This window comes from Triticum dicoccoides, chromosome 7B, assembly GCF_002162155.2.
Source record: "Triticum dicoccoides isolate Atlit2015 ecotype Zavitan chromosome 7B, WEW_v2.0, whole genome shotgun sequence".
Lineage (NCBI taxonomy): Eukaryota > Viridiplantae > Streptophyta > Magnoliopsida > Poales > Poaceae > Triticum > Triticum dicoccoides.
Window position 1 is genome coordinate 472,759,699 of NC_041393.1, and position 19,794 is coordinate 472,779,492.

At 42.7% G+C, this 19,794-nt stretch overlaps 1 protein-coding gene across 2 annotated transcripts in view; it reads right to left on the reverse strand.

The window, feature by feature from the left end:
* The window catches only part of LOC119336643 (elongation factor G, mitochondrial), a 22,075-nt gene extending 8,880 nt beyond the window's left edge, over window positions 1–13,195 (reverse strand). The window contains exons 1-14 of one of the 2 annotated variants that reach the window (XM_037608697.1): window positions 12,653–13,192; window positions 10,742–10,963; window positions 9,872–9,993; window positions 9,637–9,787; window positions 9,319–9,390; window positions 7,487–7,582; window positions 7,132–7,220; window positions 6,955–7,021; window positions 6,133–6,171; window positions 5,948–6,008; window positions 5,726–5,835; window positions 5,567–5,641; window positions 5,421–5,489; window positions 2,369–2,490 (exon numbers count right to left, since the gene is read on the reverse strand). In XM_037608697.1, coding sequence (XP_037464594.1) covers window positions 2,369–2,490; window positions 5,421–5,489; window positions 5,567–5,641; window positions 5,726–5,835; window positions 5,948–6,008; window positions 6,133–6,171; window positions 6,955–7,021; window positions 7,132–7,220; window positions 7,487–7,582; window positions 9,319–9,390; window positions 9,637–9,787; window positions 9,872–9,993; window positions 10,742–10,963; window positions 12,653–13,066 — 1,709 coding nt within the window. In that variant the 5' untranslated portion in view covers window positions 13,067–13,192. Of the gene's footprint in view, window positions 1–2,368; window positions 2,491–5,420; window positions 5,490–5,566; window positions 5,642–5,725; window positions 5,836–5,947; window positions 6,009–6,132; window positions 6,172–6,954; window positions 7,022–7,131; window positions 7,221–7,486; window positions 7,583–9,318; window positions 9,391–9,636; window positions 9,788–9,871; window positions 9,994–10,741; window positions 10,964–12,652 lie in introns of both variants that reach the window. The other variant, XM_037608699.1, reaches the window with a different exon arrangement.
* Window positions 13,196–19,794: the final 6,599 nt, after the last annotated feature.

A 19,794-nucleotide genomic window follows, 5' to 3' on the forward strand; every position in this document is an offset into this window, starting at 1 on the left:
GCAATCAGTCAAGCAGCAGGTGGTGGCCCTGTCCAGCTGTGAGGCTGAGTACATAGCGGCCTCCACCGCCTGTACTCAGGCGCTCTGGCTTGCTCGACTGCTTGCTGATCTTCTCGTTCAAGACACCAGAACGGTGCAGCTCCTGGTGGACAGCAAGTCCGCCCTGGCCCTGGCAAAGAACCCCGTGTTCCACGAACGGAGCAAGCACATCCGACTGAGGTATCACTTCATCCGCAGCTGTGTGGAAGAAGGGAGCATCGAGGCGAGCTACATCAACACCAAGGATCAGCTCGCAGACCTGCTCACCAAGCCCCTTGGGAGGGTCAAGTTCCTCGAACTTTGCTCCAGGATTGGGATGATTCAACTCTCCCACAAGACGACGTACAAGACTTAGGGGGAGAATGATGGATAAGTCTGTGTACTAGGGTCCTTGTGGGGCTGCAGCACATGGTCCTTGTGGCAGTTAGGAGGATAAAGTCCTAGACCATCAAGGACTGGCTGTTAGGATAGAGTTCTGTTCTTGACCATCAAGGACTGTCAGTTAGCATCTTAGACTAGCATCTTAGACTAGCATCTTAGACTGGCATCTTAGCAGCATCTTAGCATATGCCTTGGCTGGCTAGCAGCCTATAAATATGTATCCCCAACCCCTCAGGTTGGCATGGCATTGTGTGAGAAATAAACCAACGAAAATTGTCCCAACTCTCCTAGTGTCATCCACAACTATCAATGCTCAGGTTGAAAGGTCTAACAAGTAGAAGATCAGGAAAGCGCCAACTGTCCAGTCATCATCGAGTTTCCTCTCACATGAAGTCCACTAAAACACAACGGCAGCAAAGAACAAGAGCAACAAGGACTGTGCTAGGGACAGTCAATGATAGAGCGCTAGGCAATACGAATCAGCAATCAGGAGCAAGTGATGAATAGCAACTAAGGTTTCAAATAAAACACACTTTGTAACTCTCCCCAATCATTACCTTATTTTCCTTATCAGTAAATACTTCTCGCAATATATCAAGGTGATGGGCGCCTATAAGGAGGTGCAGATGTATAAGATTGTTAGGGGTTCTCCTTTGGATTGGCAGAGCAGCCGCACATGGCAATCACTGCCACGTCAACTGGAACAAGGCTTGTCGTCTGATGAAGTCTGGAGGCCTCAGCATCCATGAGCTGTCCAAGACCATGATCAGTCTGAGGGTGTGTTGGATTTCAAGGATGGTACTAACCCTTTCCGCCGCTCGTGAGAGCTTGACATTCGATTCTCCAAAGATGAGCGGTGCGAGCTGCATCGACCAAGTTAGTGGTTGGCGACAGGACGAGCACACTTTTTTGGGAAGCTCGATGGCTAGACGGTCAAAGCGGTTATCGAGAACACTCCCGAACTCTACAGTCTTGTTCTTAGGTGGACCAGGAGGAGGCAGACCATGCTGGAGGTGCTGCAGGACAGGTCTTGGGTCACTGATATCAAAAGGAAATATCTTCCCTTGTGAGCTCCAAAAGTTGGCTAACTAAAGTGATCCTACTCAATCTCAACACCAGATCAGAGAAGAAATATCAGATTGACAGCACACTCATGACACCCATATCAGTGAACTGTGTGCACTGTTGCCACAAAAATAGACAACACAAACATACGGGATAACTTCAACTGTTGTAATACACATGTGATCACAGGAGCGTAAGCTGTGTAATCCAAAACTTTCAGATAGGAGTGCAATATAATAACCACAACAACGAGAATTCAGTTCATAGGTAAAATGTACACGAGTGAGTTACAAAACTAGAGGATCTGGCCTCTATTTATAGGCATGAAGTGGCCTTAACAACAAATCATAAAGATATTTAGTGGAACCTATATTCCTAAATTAAGAAACCATGATATTATACTAATTAACGACTAAAGAGAACATGTCATCACAAAACTGAAAATTTTAAAAGGTAAGGGTAAGTATTCTATAATGGTGGAAGCTTTCCACACCGGTGAAAACAATATTATAAGTGTTCTTGCATTCTCCATTTGGGTGAAGTATATATTCCATGACATTATATGAAGTGGCTGGATTACTACGTTCATTGATATTTGCTGGCCCTAGGTATCCAGGCTCCCTTGAGGCAACTTACAGCGCCAGGGTGCGGTCCAACCTTGTTCTACTCCAGCAACACTTTCCACGCCATCCAATACTCGTCTTACAAGTAGGAATAGGGAGTAGGAATAATCCAGTAACGACGCAGCTAAAACATGTATTAACAGCAGGTGTCCCATATATATGCATCACAAAGTAATTGCTTCCCGGAACCGGAAAAACTGAGATAAAAGCAAATAATGGAAATTAATTTGCGGATAATTATTTAATTTGAATGAACTCACCCACAAACTCGCCCATATTGGCCTTGACCGCCCGATTGCTTTTTGTGCAAGTAATCAAATTCAGCACGCTGGGTGATCGATTCCCGGAAGTTCACACGAGGTTTCCCAACCTTTGCATCAACCTACATGAGTTAAAACATGTTACATCTATTCAATTTCAACAGATACAAGTGTACAGTGAGTCAGACATCAACATTCATCATAAGAATATCATGCGCTTAATGAAAATTGTCAACACAGAAGCATATCAAAGAAGCTCAATAAAGAGGCATGCAGCAATATTTCTGAACTCTGAAATGTAGTGCTCAGTAGGAACACGATACATGAACACATGGGATGTCTGCTCTTGGTGGGTTATAACAAATACACCAGGACACGTCATCAATATGGCTCAGCCCAGTAGCAACACATAGAAACACCCAACCCTAATTCCATTCAAGACTCTGGCTCCAGTCCACCCATGACTCCAGACTGGACATTTCACGGACAGAGAGCAGATGTGACGGCAATGGGGTCTCTCATGTGGCCACAGTGGCACTTTGGCTATGGAGCTCCAGCAGATACTGAACTGCCATTCTTCCTATCGCGTCCATCAGCCTTGCTTTCTCTTCATTTCTTTCATTTTTTATGGGAGTGGTAGTGAAGAGCCATATATGCAGTCCCATCTTTCATACTTCTAGATCTAACTTTTAAGCTTCCCCACCCGATCATGTTTTCCCTTTAGTACTTTGCAAATGGAAATAGACCTAGTGGTGTGCAGAATGCAGCCACATTTGGTGTGGGTGTTTTGAGCTTGCTAACCTCTCTTGATGAGCAAGATTTGGAAAAAGTGCTATCTAAAGGAGGTGATTTTCAGTCTTCTTGACGAACAGCCTAGGTTGCCGCTTTTAAATTTCCATAGCGCTGCCAAGTACTTACATTGGTGTTAAGAAGAATTAGAGATAGAGGACCAAAAAACTTGGATGCCTATTCACTTGGAAAATAAGGCTTGTTTCAACTCTGATTGTAGAACTTCTAGTTCGTATATCTGTTTTGATGAAGCATAACGTTTTAACTGTCTGTTATTGTTGTTGTACAGCCGCCTCGGCTCCTTGCTGTTGCCAACCTAGTGTCTTGCACTAGTTAGAACACTGCGGTTAAATAGATGGAATGTGTTTCCTAGAGGTGGAACAATTTATCTATTCCTACTCCCTCCATTATGAAATATAGTGCATATAGATTTTGTCCAAGTCAAACTATGTAAAGTTTGACCAAGCTTATGTAGAGAAAAGATATCAACATACACATTACCGAACCAATATATAGATTTGGCCAAGTACAAAGTTTACCAATTTTTTAGAAAAATATCAATATTTACAATACCTAATCAATATGGAGCGGAGGGAGTACTACTTTGTTCTTTCCTAAATGATATTTTACAGTGTAGTTAAACAGAGCAAGTTTTGACCATCAGCATATACAAAATTATCTTGACCCATAACATGATAACTGAAAACTATGCTTGATTTTTTTGCTAATTCCCAACAGTAAATATTTACTAATGTATGCTATAGAAATTAATGATCAAAGTACCACCTTAAAGACTGTTGACCTAGAACAGACAGAGTACATGAGTACATGACATATGTTCAAGGATATGACAATATATGAGAATAAAACTAAACCTACACTAATATAACAGTATCTTGAGGAGTTAAGTTAATCAATATGGGAATGCAAAAATTAGGCTGTGTAGCTGTTTGCAGCCCATGCCCAAGCCAAGCCAAAACTGCAAATGAACTTTCCACGCTGTCAAGAATAAAACAGATCAAGTGTGTTTGGTATGAGTCACCAAGTGGAATGGAATGGGTCCGACCTGTACTTGGGCCTCATTCTTGTGTTTGGTACATAGCTAGAACCGGAACCGACTCGTTCCCACTAAGGCCTTGTTTGGTTACACCCTTTGTCAAGACGATTGGAGGGGATTTGAGGGGGTTTTGACTTGTAGGGGATTAAATCCACCTCAATCCCTGCCAAAACCCCTTCACAACCCTGTCAACCGAACACAGCCTAAGGGAATATTCGGCCCAGATCCGTAACCGAGTCATCCTCCAAATCGATGGAACGGCACAGACCGCTGCCTCGCCTCGCACTCACCTATCGCCTCTCCCTCTCTCGCACGAGAACCTGTCGCTTCTCCCTTCTCTCGTACTCTGCCGCCAGCTGCTCCTCTCCATCAATCCGCGCCGCCGGCTGCTCCTCTCCCCAGTGATTAGACCTGATCTGCTAGGGACCAGGCGGCGGCGACTTGATCTGCTAGGGACCAGGCAGCGGCGACTTGATCTGCTAGGGGAGGCGGAAACCTGAACTGCCGGGGAGGACGGTGACCTAACCTTCCGGGGGCTGTAACGGCTACCTCTCCCACGCAACCACTGCCTCGCCGCCGGCTACAACAGCGGCAACCACTGCTTCCTGCACGCCGTCCCCTAACAGATCAGGTCTCCGTCGGCGGGATGGACAGGAGCTCTCCTTGCGCTCCTATCTTGAGGTCAGCACCAAGAGCGTTGCTGTGTTTAATTTATGCCTAGCAAATATTGCATGGTTCCATCTATGAGCAATATTTCTCGATTGAAAAACAACTCAATGTACGTATTCAATGTGAAGTACAATTCAAAGTAAAATACAATGGGTCCTCTGTCTGTTTGAGTAAAGCTATGCCATGTTTGGGCAAAATACTTCGTACATGTTCATATTGTATATATGCACGTGAGAGGCAACCTCACCGTTTTTATGCAAGAGTTGCTGAATTCATTCCGTTCTATCTCTCAAATGAAAAGCGAAACACTGAACCAACCCATTCCAGTGGAATAGAACCATGACATTCCATTCCACTTCGTTCCCAAACCAAACACACCTTGAAACAAAGAAAAAATAAAATAGGCTGCAATGGCTGAACTAGCTCATAAAGCAAACAAGACAAGGATTTACTCAACAGTTAACAGTGCAGCTCATATAGCAAGCTTTCAGTGAAGCGGGGAAACCAAGTATGTCCTTGAACTAATTGTTTGTGTACCTTGTACTCTCTCCTGATGCGTTCAACATAGATATCCAAATGCAACTCACCCATACCAGAAATAATTGTCTGCAAGTCCAAAGTACGCTTTAGAAAATACATGATAATAATAGAATAAAGCAAACATAATAGATGGAAGAACAAACCTGTCCACTCTCTGGATCCAGACCTACACGGAAAGTAGGATCTTCTCTCTGGAATCGATTCAGTGCTTTTGAAAACTGAAATGTCACAGTAATTAATTAGTCAACAAAGTTAAGATATAAAATATGACACGTGAATCTTTAAAACAGCAGATGAGTTACTTGTCCTCCAGAATCTTTAGATATCGGGTTAACAGCCAAGGACATCACAGGTTCAGCGACATGCATTGAAGTCATAGTATATTTGACCGACCCATCTGTAAATGTATCACCTGTTGATGCAAAAAGCGGGGAAGGCACTGAAGAAATCCAAAAGATGGTAGCATAACCTGGAAAATTTACGGCACAGAAAAGATTCTGAATATTACGTTGCTAATAATTTACCTGACGAGCAATCAACACCAAACACAGCAACAATTTGGCCAGCATGTGCTTCTTGAATATCCTATATTGATCGCAAAGAATTAAGATACTAGCCAACAAATTGATTTTATAGTAAAGAATGGCCATCGATGTTGATCCAAACAGTTGATTTTTCAAGCGTTAACTTAACATAACGTGCAACTTACCTCCATCTCATTGGAGTGCATCCTTACTAATCGTGGAACCTAGAGAAACAGTGAACAGCACTTAGATCAGAGAAGGCAAACCTTTTGAAATTCCCACAACCAACAATTAAAAGTAGAGGCAAATCTAAGATATATCAGATTGAAGGCATCTATTGCTCTCCTGATATGATTACTATTTTCTATGGAAAATTTAGGCTTAAATAATAGGAATCAATGTTCTGTAATATTTAGGCTTTGATAGTTGGAACCAATGTTCTGTAACATATTCAGATTTAGATTTGAAACCAGGCAAATGATGTGCAGTTATGAAATGTCATGACAACGCATCTACATTTAGTTTACCAACACAAATATGCAATATCGCAACTACTATACTAAATATAATTACAAAAAACAAATATGTTACATAAAGTCATTTTTTTTTTCTTCTGCTGTATCATGGCAGTATGTTCACCAGACTGGTCAGACTCACAACTGTAACAGCTCTATAGGACACAGTGTTAAAAGCCAGGAGGACTGTAGTACACTATTTTGAATATTACTCCCTCCGTCCCAAAGTAAGTGTCGCTGATTTAGTACAGAGTCAAACTTTTTTGCGACACTTATCTTGGGACGGAGGGAGAACTATTTAACCTTTTTTTCTTCTTGGATTAAAGTAAATCCCTCCCGTTTCTTCATAGATCAATATACAGTATGCCCCTCAAAATATAAAATATTGGCATTGTCAATTGTTAAACATGTGTGCTGAAAGAACAATATGGTAATTTGGCAACTACAGCTTCAACGTCCTTGCTGGGACTTGGGATTAAGTCTGGGTCTTACTTTGATCTTTTTTCCTGTATTTACATTCTGTATGAAGTCACCCTTCCGAATCACACCTTCGTAGATTCTAGACATGTAGTAAGAAATAATTAGTTGAGAAGCAAAATAATAGTACCCGTGTCCAATAACAACGCATGATAATGCAACAAAATCAGTTCGTAGAAGATCCACAATCACCTTAGATATGTCAACTGACCAAAACGGCCTTCCTCAAGCTTAAAGGCTAATGCTACAAGTGGACCAGCTGGAGTTCCAGATAATGAAACCTAACCATCAAACCAGGTGGCAATTCGTTATGAAAGCTAATAAAAGGAAATAAGAGCTTCACCAACATAACAGGCAGATACAGTACAAACGCTATTTGCTCACATAAAACTCCACACATTTTATCTACTTTACATGCTTTCCATCTCTCCTCACTTCTGGCTTTGTAGGATGAGTGGTGGATGATGGAAAGTGCCATAAAGTGCATAAAGGGAAACCTATATTCCATATCTACTATATTAAATGTATTGTGGAGACAGTGTTCTACCTTCTCTTCTGACTTGTTTTGGTCAAGAGCAAAGTTCTCAACTTCCAGTGGGCAGGGTAGATAGTCAAGCACACCATTAAGAAGAGGTTGAACACCCTATAAAACCAGTCAAAAAGATCGAAACTGTAAGCAATGGAACACCAACAGCAAATTTGTTGTATAGCAACCTAGCATTAACAATAGTACAATAAAGATGCTAACTGCAGGTTCTTACACAAGTACTAGTGCAAGAGTTGTCATAACTGTGAACAATCTTATCTACACCTAAACCACCAAAGTATGACAATCAGTACAATACACAATCTTCATGTGATCATTCTCGTTGTGAATAGGCAACATGCACATCTGTCGTTGACATGCAATTTGGCTATCTATTCTACACTTCTTTAAAGTCAGGCTCTAATGACTTGCATGAAGTGCATGCATGAGAGCAATGTTTAATCTACAGTACTCCAACGACCCAGTATAAGGTAATTACAAATAGTAAAATGGATCTGACTATCACGGTCCTAGCTCTTAAACATCAGTATCCTTTTCATGTTTTGCTGTTTGCTTAATCGCAATATTGTGCTCCATTTAGTGCTTAAGGACGGTCCCCTGGAATTGACAAGGCCCTAAGAACAGTTATACTCCAGGCAATATTACACGATGAGGATTGGTGGCAACAAAGATCTCAGACATTCATACATGATAGACAACACCGTAAAAGAAGACATAAAACAAATGCCCAATTTTGTAATACTTAAAATAGCAGCAAAGTTGTATGCCTTTGATTGTTTGCAACAATGTGCCTTACTCCAGAAATACTGCTGACTGATTAAGTAATCAAACTGTTGTATCAAATCTTCTCTTTAATTGAACATTTTATGCTGATCATTTTGTCAAATGTTATTCTTGAACCTTTTTCTTTAGTTTTGATTGAGCGGTATTTAGTTTTGCGCCAGTCGCTTAGGTGGTACCTAGGCTGCGCCTAGGAACTGCACTGCAAGGGGGCAGGGTAGAGCTTTGGTTGGGGCTTGAAGGCAGGGCCGCGAGCGCGGCACTTCAAGAAGAGGCCACAGCAGCAGATGAGCTCGACACCAAGGCTGGAACACAGAGGCATGGGGAATTTTGAGATCGAGAGCAAGGTCGCCTCGGTGAAGATCAAGAACAGCCATCACAGGTCCAGGTGATGGCACAGGGAAAATGCCCTTGTGAAAAACCCTAGCTTCCTAGCACATCTTCCAGCAAGATTTCACTTTCTCAAACTTAAAGTAACATTTCTTGGGCGTTCTTGGGCGCTTAGTCTTAAATTGCAACCATTCTTGCATTGTAAATAGATGACATCCTCCTAGAGAGTACATGATTGAACTTCTCTGACTTCAACTCGTGCATATGGGAAAATAGTTTAGAGTGAAATGAAAATGGCATCAGTAGTTTTCCATGAAAAATATTTTGAAAGCACAGTGTTATTTTTTATTTTACTGGCATATTCGTAATAGTAGTAACAGTAAGTTGCATGTTTGAAACTGTAGACCTGTGCCCCATGACCATAACAGTGTCTATTTGCAAAGAGAGAGACTATAAGTTTAATGTATATATAAGTTCATGGCGTTCCATCCACCCAAGTTACTAGGAATTGCCACAGTTGTCATCCATTCTATCGAGGACATATATAGTTGATTTGATTAATGTATATTTTGAGAAAAAAAAAGTTTATTTTACAAAAACTCAGGGACTATGGTGGGACAAGCTTTTAAACAACTATAATCTATTAACAAAAAATACCTTCCGAGCATTTAGCTAGTAAATGAAAAGAACCAGATAAAGAACGGAAAATTGCAGTCATTGACCTTATTCTTGAATGCACTTCCCATGTAAACTGGTATGAACTTGCGCGCTACTGTTGCCCTTCTGATAGCAGCCTGGTCGAAAAGAAAATAAGACACCAAAGGCAATATTTAATCACACAAACTGCAATATTCAAGGGGGTAAAATCATTCTGTTCCTTCAACATGATTGCTTTTAGCAGCTACAGCTACATCCGTTTCAAAAGATGTAGCTATAATCTGGAATAATTTTCAGATGGATTGTAGCTTATATAGTCATTTCATGAAATGGTATATACGCATATAGAAACAACAGAAAATAATAATGGAAGTTGGATGAACCTTAAGCTCATTAGCTGTTATTGGCTCGTCATTAAGAAAAGCTTCTGCAAGCTGGTCATCTACTTCTGAAACAACTTCAATAAGTTCGCGTCTCTTGTCCATTACAAAATCTTGCATGTTGGATGGGACATCAGATGCAACAACCTCCTGTCTGCACATTACAAACGATGTGTCATCCAAGATTCCAGATACCAATAACCCTCACAACTAAATGCTTGTAAGAACAGGGACACACCCACTTCCACCCTCAAACTTCAAAGCCTTCAACTCCACAAGATCAACAAGGCCCTCAAACTCCTCTTCCAATCCTATCGGCACTTGTACAGCTGCACTCTGGTGCCGTAGTTTGGCCCGAGCCTTCAATTTTACACAAAAGCAAAACTGAGCTATAGAAACTGATAGCAACAACAGACAAGTGCAAGACACCTCACCGGACTATAAAAACTGAAAATTATCAGAAAAAATGGCGAGCCTAAAAGTAAGCATAAGAATGATGATTTCCAGTAATATCAAAATACAGCAACTATAGCATTAAGATGTAAGCCTGGTCCACATTGCAGATACTAAAAAAGAATGCAAAGCCAGCCCTTGCACTTGTGAAGTCCTTGTTTTCCCCTTTTACTTTGAACCGCCTAACCCATACCTTGTACTTCCAAAAAGAATTTTTAAACTGGATGCAAGATAAAAGATGAGCTGATTTAGCAATGAAGGGCATAAAATATTCGAAATGAACCCAGGACGTCAGTGCATTTCAGATACCACTTCAGTGCAAAGCAAAGTAGCAAATACTTGACTGCTACTTCATCAGAATTCAAATGAAATAGGAACAGTATTTATTGCCTTGACCTTCCCTGTATTAAACACGATAAGAATTGTAAGCTAGCAGTACGATACTAACATGGCATGCAGAAGCGTGTCCTCACAGAAAATACAACATAAAGACATGGAATGAAATGATAACACAGACTTTTACCCACTCCCACTACGAGAGGAAAATCCATCACGAAAGGAGAGAAGGGACATTTTGCATTAAGCTTCTCACGCCTCGTAGTATCATGAGAGAGCATCAGTGCATATAGACCACAGAAGTCAGACTCGTGCTCACCTGGTTGAGAACTTTCCATGGATCAGCTCCCATGCGGTCCAACTTGTTAATAAATGCAACCCTTGGAATTTCATATCTTTTCATTTGTCGATCAACAGTAATCGATTGACTTTGTACACCACCAACACTACATAGCACAAGTATAGCACCATCAAGAACACGGAGGGCCCTTTCAACCTCAACAGTGAAATCCACGTGACCTGGGGTATCAATGATATTAATCTGCAACGATAGAACACAAGAACAGTGTAAGATGGGTCAAAACAAAAGCATTCAGACAAGACAATACAAGGGATAGTGATCAATGGTTGTATACATGACGACAAAAAGGTTGCTTCTGGGGGGCAATTCTAAAGTTCAAATGGTACTAGATACATGCATGGTTTTGGTGTATCTGCTTCAACCAATCATACTGACCCCAACCCACAGATCCTAGTTTGAAGCCCAGTGGCAGGGGCAGCTGTGTTCCGGGAAACAGCTATTAAAGAAGCGGGTGGGACTAGCACGAGTTGACTCGGGTAGCTCATTCAACTCACATCGATAGTTGCCACTTGCCATGAAATAGATGTCTATCAAAACCACTCCTTTGATTCTTTCAAATGGGTCTATTGTCATGAAGCAATTGCGTCTCCACTAATAATAGCTCGGGAGAATTCACATGTGGTACTCCACTTGAACAAGAATAATGGCTATTTGGTACTGGCTGGCAACTCGTCCATGTTCGGCAATTTACATCTCTATCATGTGGACATTTGCCATTTGCTCCATTCCTCGCCTGACCACGGTTTTGGTATAGTTAATGGGACTACTTCATTTGTGGCATCAACAATGCTGACGTGTTTAAGAATGAAACCACCAATCACATTCCCCTTGCATTTTTCTTTTGCAATTGCATGAATGACGTCACATAGTATTCTTGATTGATGATTTTTCCAATTTTCTTCTCACATTTCATATTGCCTGGACATGCTGTGGAGAAAGCAAAAGCCAACAGCCAACCTAGTTAAATTAGCCCCCATCTTTATATACCTAACTCCTGAGAAGCAGCAATAAATTGTAGGAAACACCTTGCTGGCGCAAATCTACAGCCTGAAAATTGTTGACTAGACCACTTTAACATGATGCAGTACACCGCATTCTAGAGACACCAAAGCTACGGGCAGCAATATACTTCTGCGGTACAGGCGGTACTCAAAGACGAAAGATCTGGTTCAAGAGCTCGATGAAATATCAAAAAGATTACAAGGACAGAGTGAAAACACGAAATTACATAGGTTCAATTGCAACTAATGAATAGTAGTACGGCAACTAATTATTGTCCACTTATGATAAATAAAACATAAATATTAGTGTGAAGCATAAATTTTGGTCAGCTTGGTTTTAATATTTAAATTCCAGGCGACAGGTTAATACTTGAGTTCTTACACATACCACATGTTAGTTAAAACTAAAAATTGATATATCCAGGAGAGAATAAGCTTTGCTAATCAGTTAGCAAATATCATAGAATGGTTATACTTTCTAGACTTTTCGAACTTGTATGTTACTCCCGTGCCAAAAAAACGTCTTACATTATGGGACGGAGGGAGTAGCATTTACCACCTGCATTTGGTGTATGACCTTACACACCAGCCAATTAAGCTTTTCAACCATATATGTTAGTGCTTAAAGGAAACAAAGTTACATGTGCTATCTGTCTCGTACTGATTAACAAAAAATAGTTACAGTTAGCCCCAAATGTTGGAATGGCGTTAGGTGACAGCATTATTATTTCACAGTTGATTTGTCATATGATTGGACGTTAACTCAAACACCAATACAATTTTCTTTTAACCAGGAATAAAACAATAGTGATCAGAAGAGGGAAATGGAACAGCTACAAGAATGAGCGAGAAGAGGAGAGAAATGGACCTGGTATCCGTTCCAGGTACAGTAGGTAGCTGCCGACTGGATGGTGATGCCCTTCTCGCGCTCGAGGTCCATGGAGTCCATCTTTGCGCCGACGCCGTCGCGGCCACGCACCTCGTGGATCTCGTGGATCCGGCCGGTGTAGTACAGGACCCGCTCCGTCAGCGTCGTCTTCCCGGAGTCGATGTGCGCGGAGATACCAATGTTCCGCATCCGATCCATGGACTCGCGCCACCGCGCCAACTCCTTGTCGTCTCCCCGCGCCCGCAGAGCCGACGCCGAGGACATCGCCCGGCGAGCCGACGCCGCTGCGGCCGCGGCCGCGGGCGAGGGGGCGTCGGCGAGGGGCTGGAGGAGGAGGGAGAAAGGGCGGAAGGAGGAGAGGAGGTGGGAGGCGGAACGCCGGGACATGGCCATCGCCGCCTAGGAATTCTCGGCGGCGGCGGCGGCGGCGGCGTGGAGGTTTTGGCCTGGTTGAACTAAAACCCTAGGGAGTTGGTGTGAACAACATGCATCGTAGAGAAGTCAGAATTAGAAGTGCATCTGGGATTCTGGGCATTGGGGCGGACTGACGGCGCAGGACAAAGCTACGTCGGCGAGACAAGTCGTCGAATGTGTTACGCTGATTGCCTGTGTTTGTAAATTACAAATTAAACTCTTTAACAGTCGCTACAAGGGCGCACGAAGGGCTATGCCACGTGGGCAGTTTTACTGTCGCAACTTTTTTTACCCAAAGGAGAAAACGCGTGGACTGGGCCTCCTTTTCATCTCTCACACGCAGGCAGCCTCCTCTCTTGTTTTGGCTTTCCACTCTCGAGCTAGGGTTGCCGCCGCCGCCTTCGGCCCCATCCCAGCGCGGCCACGGTCGATTTACTCTGCGTCTCCAATCGTCCCAAGATCTCGACCCCATCGCCGTCTCCTGCCTCCCTTTTTTATTGCCCTATTCCTCGGCAAGGTTGGACTGAGCCGGCGCACACGGCAAAGAGCAGCGGCGGCTCCGGCGCCAGTGGAGCTGCGGCGGCTGGTGCGTGATGGCCGTGATATCGACGGGTGGCGCCGTCGTGGAAAGCCTCCACGCTCTACATCCCTCGCACTGCGACCGTTCCTTCTCCCGCTACGCAACGATGCACAGCTCGTCAGGTGCGCGCGACCCGGGGACTCCCTCTTCTTCCACTACAACGGCCACGGCCTGGGCTTGTTGCCAGCTGAGACCGGCCAGGACGTCGACAACAACGGGTTTTGACTCCTACACCAATGTCATCAAGGTAAGCTGGCTTGGTACACGAATTAGACTCAACAGATTTGTTCAATATAGAGTGAGTCAGCGAGCAAGGGACTAATTTTTATTCCCAGGTTCCTGTTCTTGACACTTCCGATGTTGCTTTCTTAGAGCAAGGCTATTGAACGCTATGGTACATAGTTGAATCCAAGTCTTACTGATTCCACACTGCCTAAATTAACCACTATTTTCTTTTCTTCCTTCAGTTGCTCGCTCAAAGGGTGACAACCTGCTATGGGGTGGTTCTCTTATTGAATATGTGAGTAATATAAGAAGTACTCCTATCGTCATAGTTGAGCAAGCTTTAGTGCTTATCTGTTAATAATTCTTGCCGGCGCATGTTGAGCAATGGATGGACTTTGCTACCACAGAGGTTGATCCCAGTATCGCAGGGTGGTTGTACCCAAGGCTTGGTTATATGTGACTTACCTATTAGATATCCGACTTCGTTATGTTCAAGCATTAGAATGTTGTAAATTCTAGCATTTACCACTACAGCCTGAGGAATTCGGCACTATTGGATCAAAGTGAAAACTCTGAGGCTTTGGTTAAGCAATACAAATAAATTATTATGGAATAAACTATAAACTCTAAAATCATAAGCATAGAATAGTTTACCTGTAGATTCAGGTGTCTCTAGACAGGTGTGAGGAAGTTAGTTACCTTCCACTGAAAGAATAGATTCCTGTGAGCTTCAACTGATTTTTTTAATCTAAAATAGGATTAGCATCTTTAATCATGTTGAGTCGATATGCTGATACTGCTCATAATCATGACGCATTTTTACTGTTTGCAGAGATCTTTCACTTTGAAAGTGAGAGTGATGATAGTCAGGAGAAGTCAACTGAACAACAGAAGGTAAAGAGTTAAGCTTGAATTATGTATCAAATTAATTATGTCATCAAGATGTCTGAGATTTAAGTTAGATGAAATTTTATTACCTATGTCATGTGTTGGAGTAGAGTAGTGAGGATCTTTGAACAAGAACGTGACTGTACATCTACTCTAGCAATTATTGGTTGTATATGTCCTATAGATGGCTTGGATTCCTATAATAAGGAAGACATCATATTTGGCTGATTTTTTGTGAAATGGCCAATTAGTTGTGCAATTTGTTTATCAGATTTACCTAATTATGGTGTTATTGCAATCCAGGAACTTGCCCATATAGAAGAATCTGCTAAAAGGTTGGTCTATCTTGTTTATTTGCACTGATTACATCTTCTTTCTTGCTAACTGTGGCCACAATCATTGATTACAGCTAAACAAATTATAGAACGAATTGTTTTTTTCTGTGTATGTGTGTACTGTGTAGAGGTCCGATGGGGGCTGTACGTGGACATGAACTCGTTCCAGGGATTCGGGAGGGAGCATGTGCCATGGAACTTCGAGAAGACGGAGAACCATGTGTACCTCCATGGCGTGCAGTAGCAGAAGCCGGATCGCGATGAGCTGGAACGCCCGTTGAAGGAGTCACTCTGCTCACCATCAGTATGACAGACTTGTCGCTCATTAGATCATGTATGTATCGTCTACTTCTATGCACAGCTTGTGGCCTATATGAATGACCTGCTTTGATTGGCAACGTAATAGTATCTTCTGTTTGGCTCTGTTTTTTTAATAGTGATGACAACCAGAAAATATATTTTCAATGGATTCACATCAGTGTGTTATTCTGGAGCAGGTTTACCATATATGACAGAAATTGTGCCAATTACACACGACATGATGTGTTCTGTTGTAGCTGATGATTACAAGTGATGTATTGTGGTAATGCTGGCATTTGAATGCCTTGGCTCCAATGAACTAATTTCTAGCAGGAATGCAGGATCATACAAGATATTCGAAAAAGGCAAAAAGTTAACGTTTTAACTAATTTCTAGCAGGATCATCAGCTGTTGTTTTGTCCATTTCTCTTTTTTGGAGCAATTCATCTCTTGCTCCTACACATTATGACTTATGTACATGATTTGGCAACCATGGACTGTTTGTCTTAGCAGGAGGGAGGCGTGATGTCGGGTGCGCTGGGTAAGTCTCTGGGGACTGCGTGGCGGGTGTGACCTCTCCCAGCTCCCCGCCTTCGCCCACGATGACGAGGACCAGGTTCGCTGCGCCTCCAGTCCCAGCTCATGGTCACGTTGGACATGCTCCACGACGCCGTGTGCGTCGATCTGAAGCTCTCCTATTGCATCTAGATTAGTTTGCACTACTGTAATAGTGTAATTCAGTCCTAATGAAGGTATATTACATGCATGCAGAGAGTTCACATCGCGACATCACGTCTCTGCGTCTGCTACATCTGGCAGCCATTAAGGTATACTGAGTTGATTGATTAGCATTTCTAGGACTTCTAGGTAATTATTTTATTTGTCTCTGGATGTTGGCTTTTGGTATTAAATCAAAAAATACAATTTTTTGAGTTGCTGGTATGTTTTGTCAGTGATTCTGCATTTTACAACTTAAGATAGCTTTCAGGCATTTGATTGGTTGAAGTGTAATTACTGGGATTCCTAGACTAGGGCAATTCTTAATGTCGACTGGAAGTAAGCTCAGTATCGCATGACATTGCTCCATTCCTGAAGGGAAAAGATTCTGAAAATGCAAAATCAGGTTCCAAAAGGAAATGTGAGCATCGTCATCTTGTAACATGAACCTTGATTACGCTTGGCACCGGGGCTTGTTCTGTTTCTTTGGGATATGGGTTGTCAGAGATAGGTTTTCTACTTTGGTTTGCCCTCAGAATTTTCTATATTCAGTAAGAGACTAATTGATTTCTTAATTACCAACTCTGGGTTGAGTTACTGATATCTTTCATTAATCTGAACTGCCCAGAAGTATTACTTATATTAATGCCGGAATAACCGTTCTTGTCGTCATTTGTTTGCTGCCATCTATTGATCTGCTTTGTGCATATACTCGAGTTAATTTTTTTCCACCACCTGATAGTGACATCAATATCAATTATTTGTAGTAGCATTTATGTCAAGACTGGGTACTATTTAAAGCGATGTCAGAATTATTTATAATTATAACTGAAAATAGGGAACAAGCATGAACTTCAAGACCATGGTTCGTACAGTATTGAGTACGAACGTTCTTTAGTTTGATGAGGATAAATTCAGGTTTAGTATTTTTTTACAGTACTCGTAAATTCCTGAGCAAAAGACAAGAAGCACACATTTAGGTGTGCGTTTGACAAAAGGAAATTCCTGAGCTTAAGCCTTCAAAGTTGTTGAAAGTTGAAACTATACACTTGCTATTTCTGTTGTGTCATCAGGGTGCAGCTCATGCTATCAATATATGCGAACCTCCAAATATATTTTGTATGCAAATCTATTTGACTCACATGCTTAATGGTATAGATTTTACTCTGAATACTGTGGGAGATGTCATTTCGAGATTGAACTAGCCTACTTTTTTGTAATCCATGATGATCACATCACTGTAGCATATAGAAAGGGGCTGGTTCATTGGTTCGTGCAGCAATGACGTCAACTAGGACAAGGTAATGACATGTAATTCTGATGGAAGATTGATCTTTTTCATTTTAGTACATAGAATATATGATCTAAAGGAATGATGATTTTCTCCCTAATCATTCGTAGATACTTCAATGATAAGCGACAAATTTGATAAATTAGAGAGAGAGATGCTTTCATCAATTGCTTATCCTTGAAGAAATAATTTTGTTTTGCCTCAAGGAAACTGCGCAGCATATATATTCTGGTGTTGGGATAATACGTGGACGTGATTCAGTCACTTAGTGTCAATCTGTATTTGCAGTTTAATCGCTTAAAGATGTTGCTATTCAGTTTCATGCAGACGGTGTCCCACTCTACCTTCCGGAGGTTGCCATGCTATGGATTGACAACCATGGGCGTGTCTCTTCCATGTGCTGTAGAGCAGGTGGACATGGATTAGGGGCCAGGCCGAGCTGGACGATGGGGTGTTTTCGAAGACGGAGGAGAAGGCCAACGATAGCAGCTACACGGTGGGGTCTGGCAGGATCAATAAGGTGACCCGCAGGGCTTGGAACATCCGTGAGACATGGCAACACCAGGGGAGCACGTCTTTGGAAAATACGTCAGGCCAATAATATAGACCTATTAGCATTAGCATTATAAGACTACTACATGACTGCTCTACTTTATAAAAGGTAACTCTTCTGCTGCACTTCTATTTTAATCATTGTATCTGAACTGCAATGTTAGAACGTTACCAAGTACAACAGCATAACTGGTGCGCACAGTTACGCAGAGGAGGCGCGCCCTGGGCGCCCCCCAGCCACTAGTTGTTACTAAGACTGGCCACAATGGGCACCTTTATAGTGGGAAGTAACATATGTGTGATAACATGCAATACTTCATTTATTAGGCTATCAACACATTTTGCCTTGATATGTGTGATAGTACTAGTAACTAGAAGAACACCCGTGCGTTGCAACGGGGCCACATTAAGGCCCCGTTCGGATCCTCTCCAACTCCTCCAAATAGCCAGCTTCCGCTTCTCCTGCCAAATCCTGCTTCTCGTAGAAAAACAGGCTCCAAAGAAAACGTTCAGGAGGTCAGCTCCAATTCCAGTTAGTTTAGTTGGGCTGGTAGCCCAATAAACTTGCTGCAGGCCCATTCGAAGGAAAGGCAGGCCACCTTTCGATCAGAATAGCAAAGTATCGGGGAGAAAGACATGACGAGCGCACTGGTACGCTGCCCCCCGGTCACTTGGCGGTGGCATATCCAGTAATTATCTCCAACTCCTCCTCCTATGATTTTTAGGAGCGGGGTTGCCCCAGCTTCTTGTTTTTTGCACTGCGAGGGGACATCGCTCCGCGAAGCTGGCTTCTTGAAGCTGTGGCGTTCGGGCCGTCTCCAGCGCGGAGCCGCAGAAGCTGGGAGCAGGACAAGATCCGAACGGGGCCTAACTTTAAGAGTTTAATATCAATTATGTTAATATTACATTTAATATTCTCATACATATCAAGTGACATTGGCGACCTTTTTACCATCAAATTCTCACACACACTCTCTCCCTCCCTCCTCCTCACTCTCTCTGCCCCTCTCCCTCTCTCTCTCTCTCTCTTTCTCTCTCTCTCTCTCTAACACACACACATATCCATCTTATTGGGTACGGGACCATAATCCATCTATTTCACACGCACACGCACTGGTGCATAACAATATGGATTATAAAACAGGTTCAAGGTAGTAACAAGGATTCTTCTCATGCATTAATAAACAAGTGTTCTGCACTGAAGACAAGATAAACAATTCCCAAAGTGCATCAGAGCATCACAGAACATTACTGGCAAGATAAATGCACGACGATACACCCGACTCATTTAATTAATATAATTAAATTATCAGTAAATTAGTCACCAAACTGCTCGGATGAACCGGAACAGAGCCAACATATATCATCCTAGACAAACGCAACACCAAACATTTACCTTGGTACTTTAGGGACCGACAGGAGGATGCATGTAGAAGCGCTTCTTGCCTGCGAATCCACAGTCAGAGAGAGAAATTGGAACCCATTCCCATCACCAACTGATAAAGAAAGCATGTAAGAAAATTGATATCGGGCCAACTTGGATCTTCGGTGATTGTCCGCCCGTATGGAGAATTTAGGAGGGTGGGTGCAGGGAGTGGCCTTGTGGATGATGGATGAAGGCGCGGAGGGATGTGGTCACCGGAAGGTCGAAAGCGGAGAGGGTCGGGCACATTAGGTGGAGCCGATGGTGCGCGACAACCGGAGGCGGCCCAATCATGGGCGGCGAACCGACGATAGCCTCGGCCCATCTCTCGACGTAGCGAAGATAGAGAGGGCGGCACTGCCGGTGCTCGAGGCCGCCGCTCGGCACCATCTACAT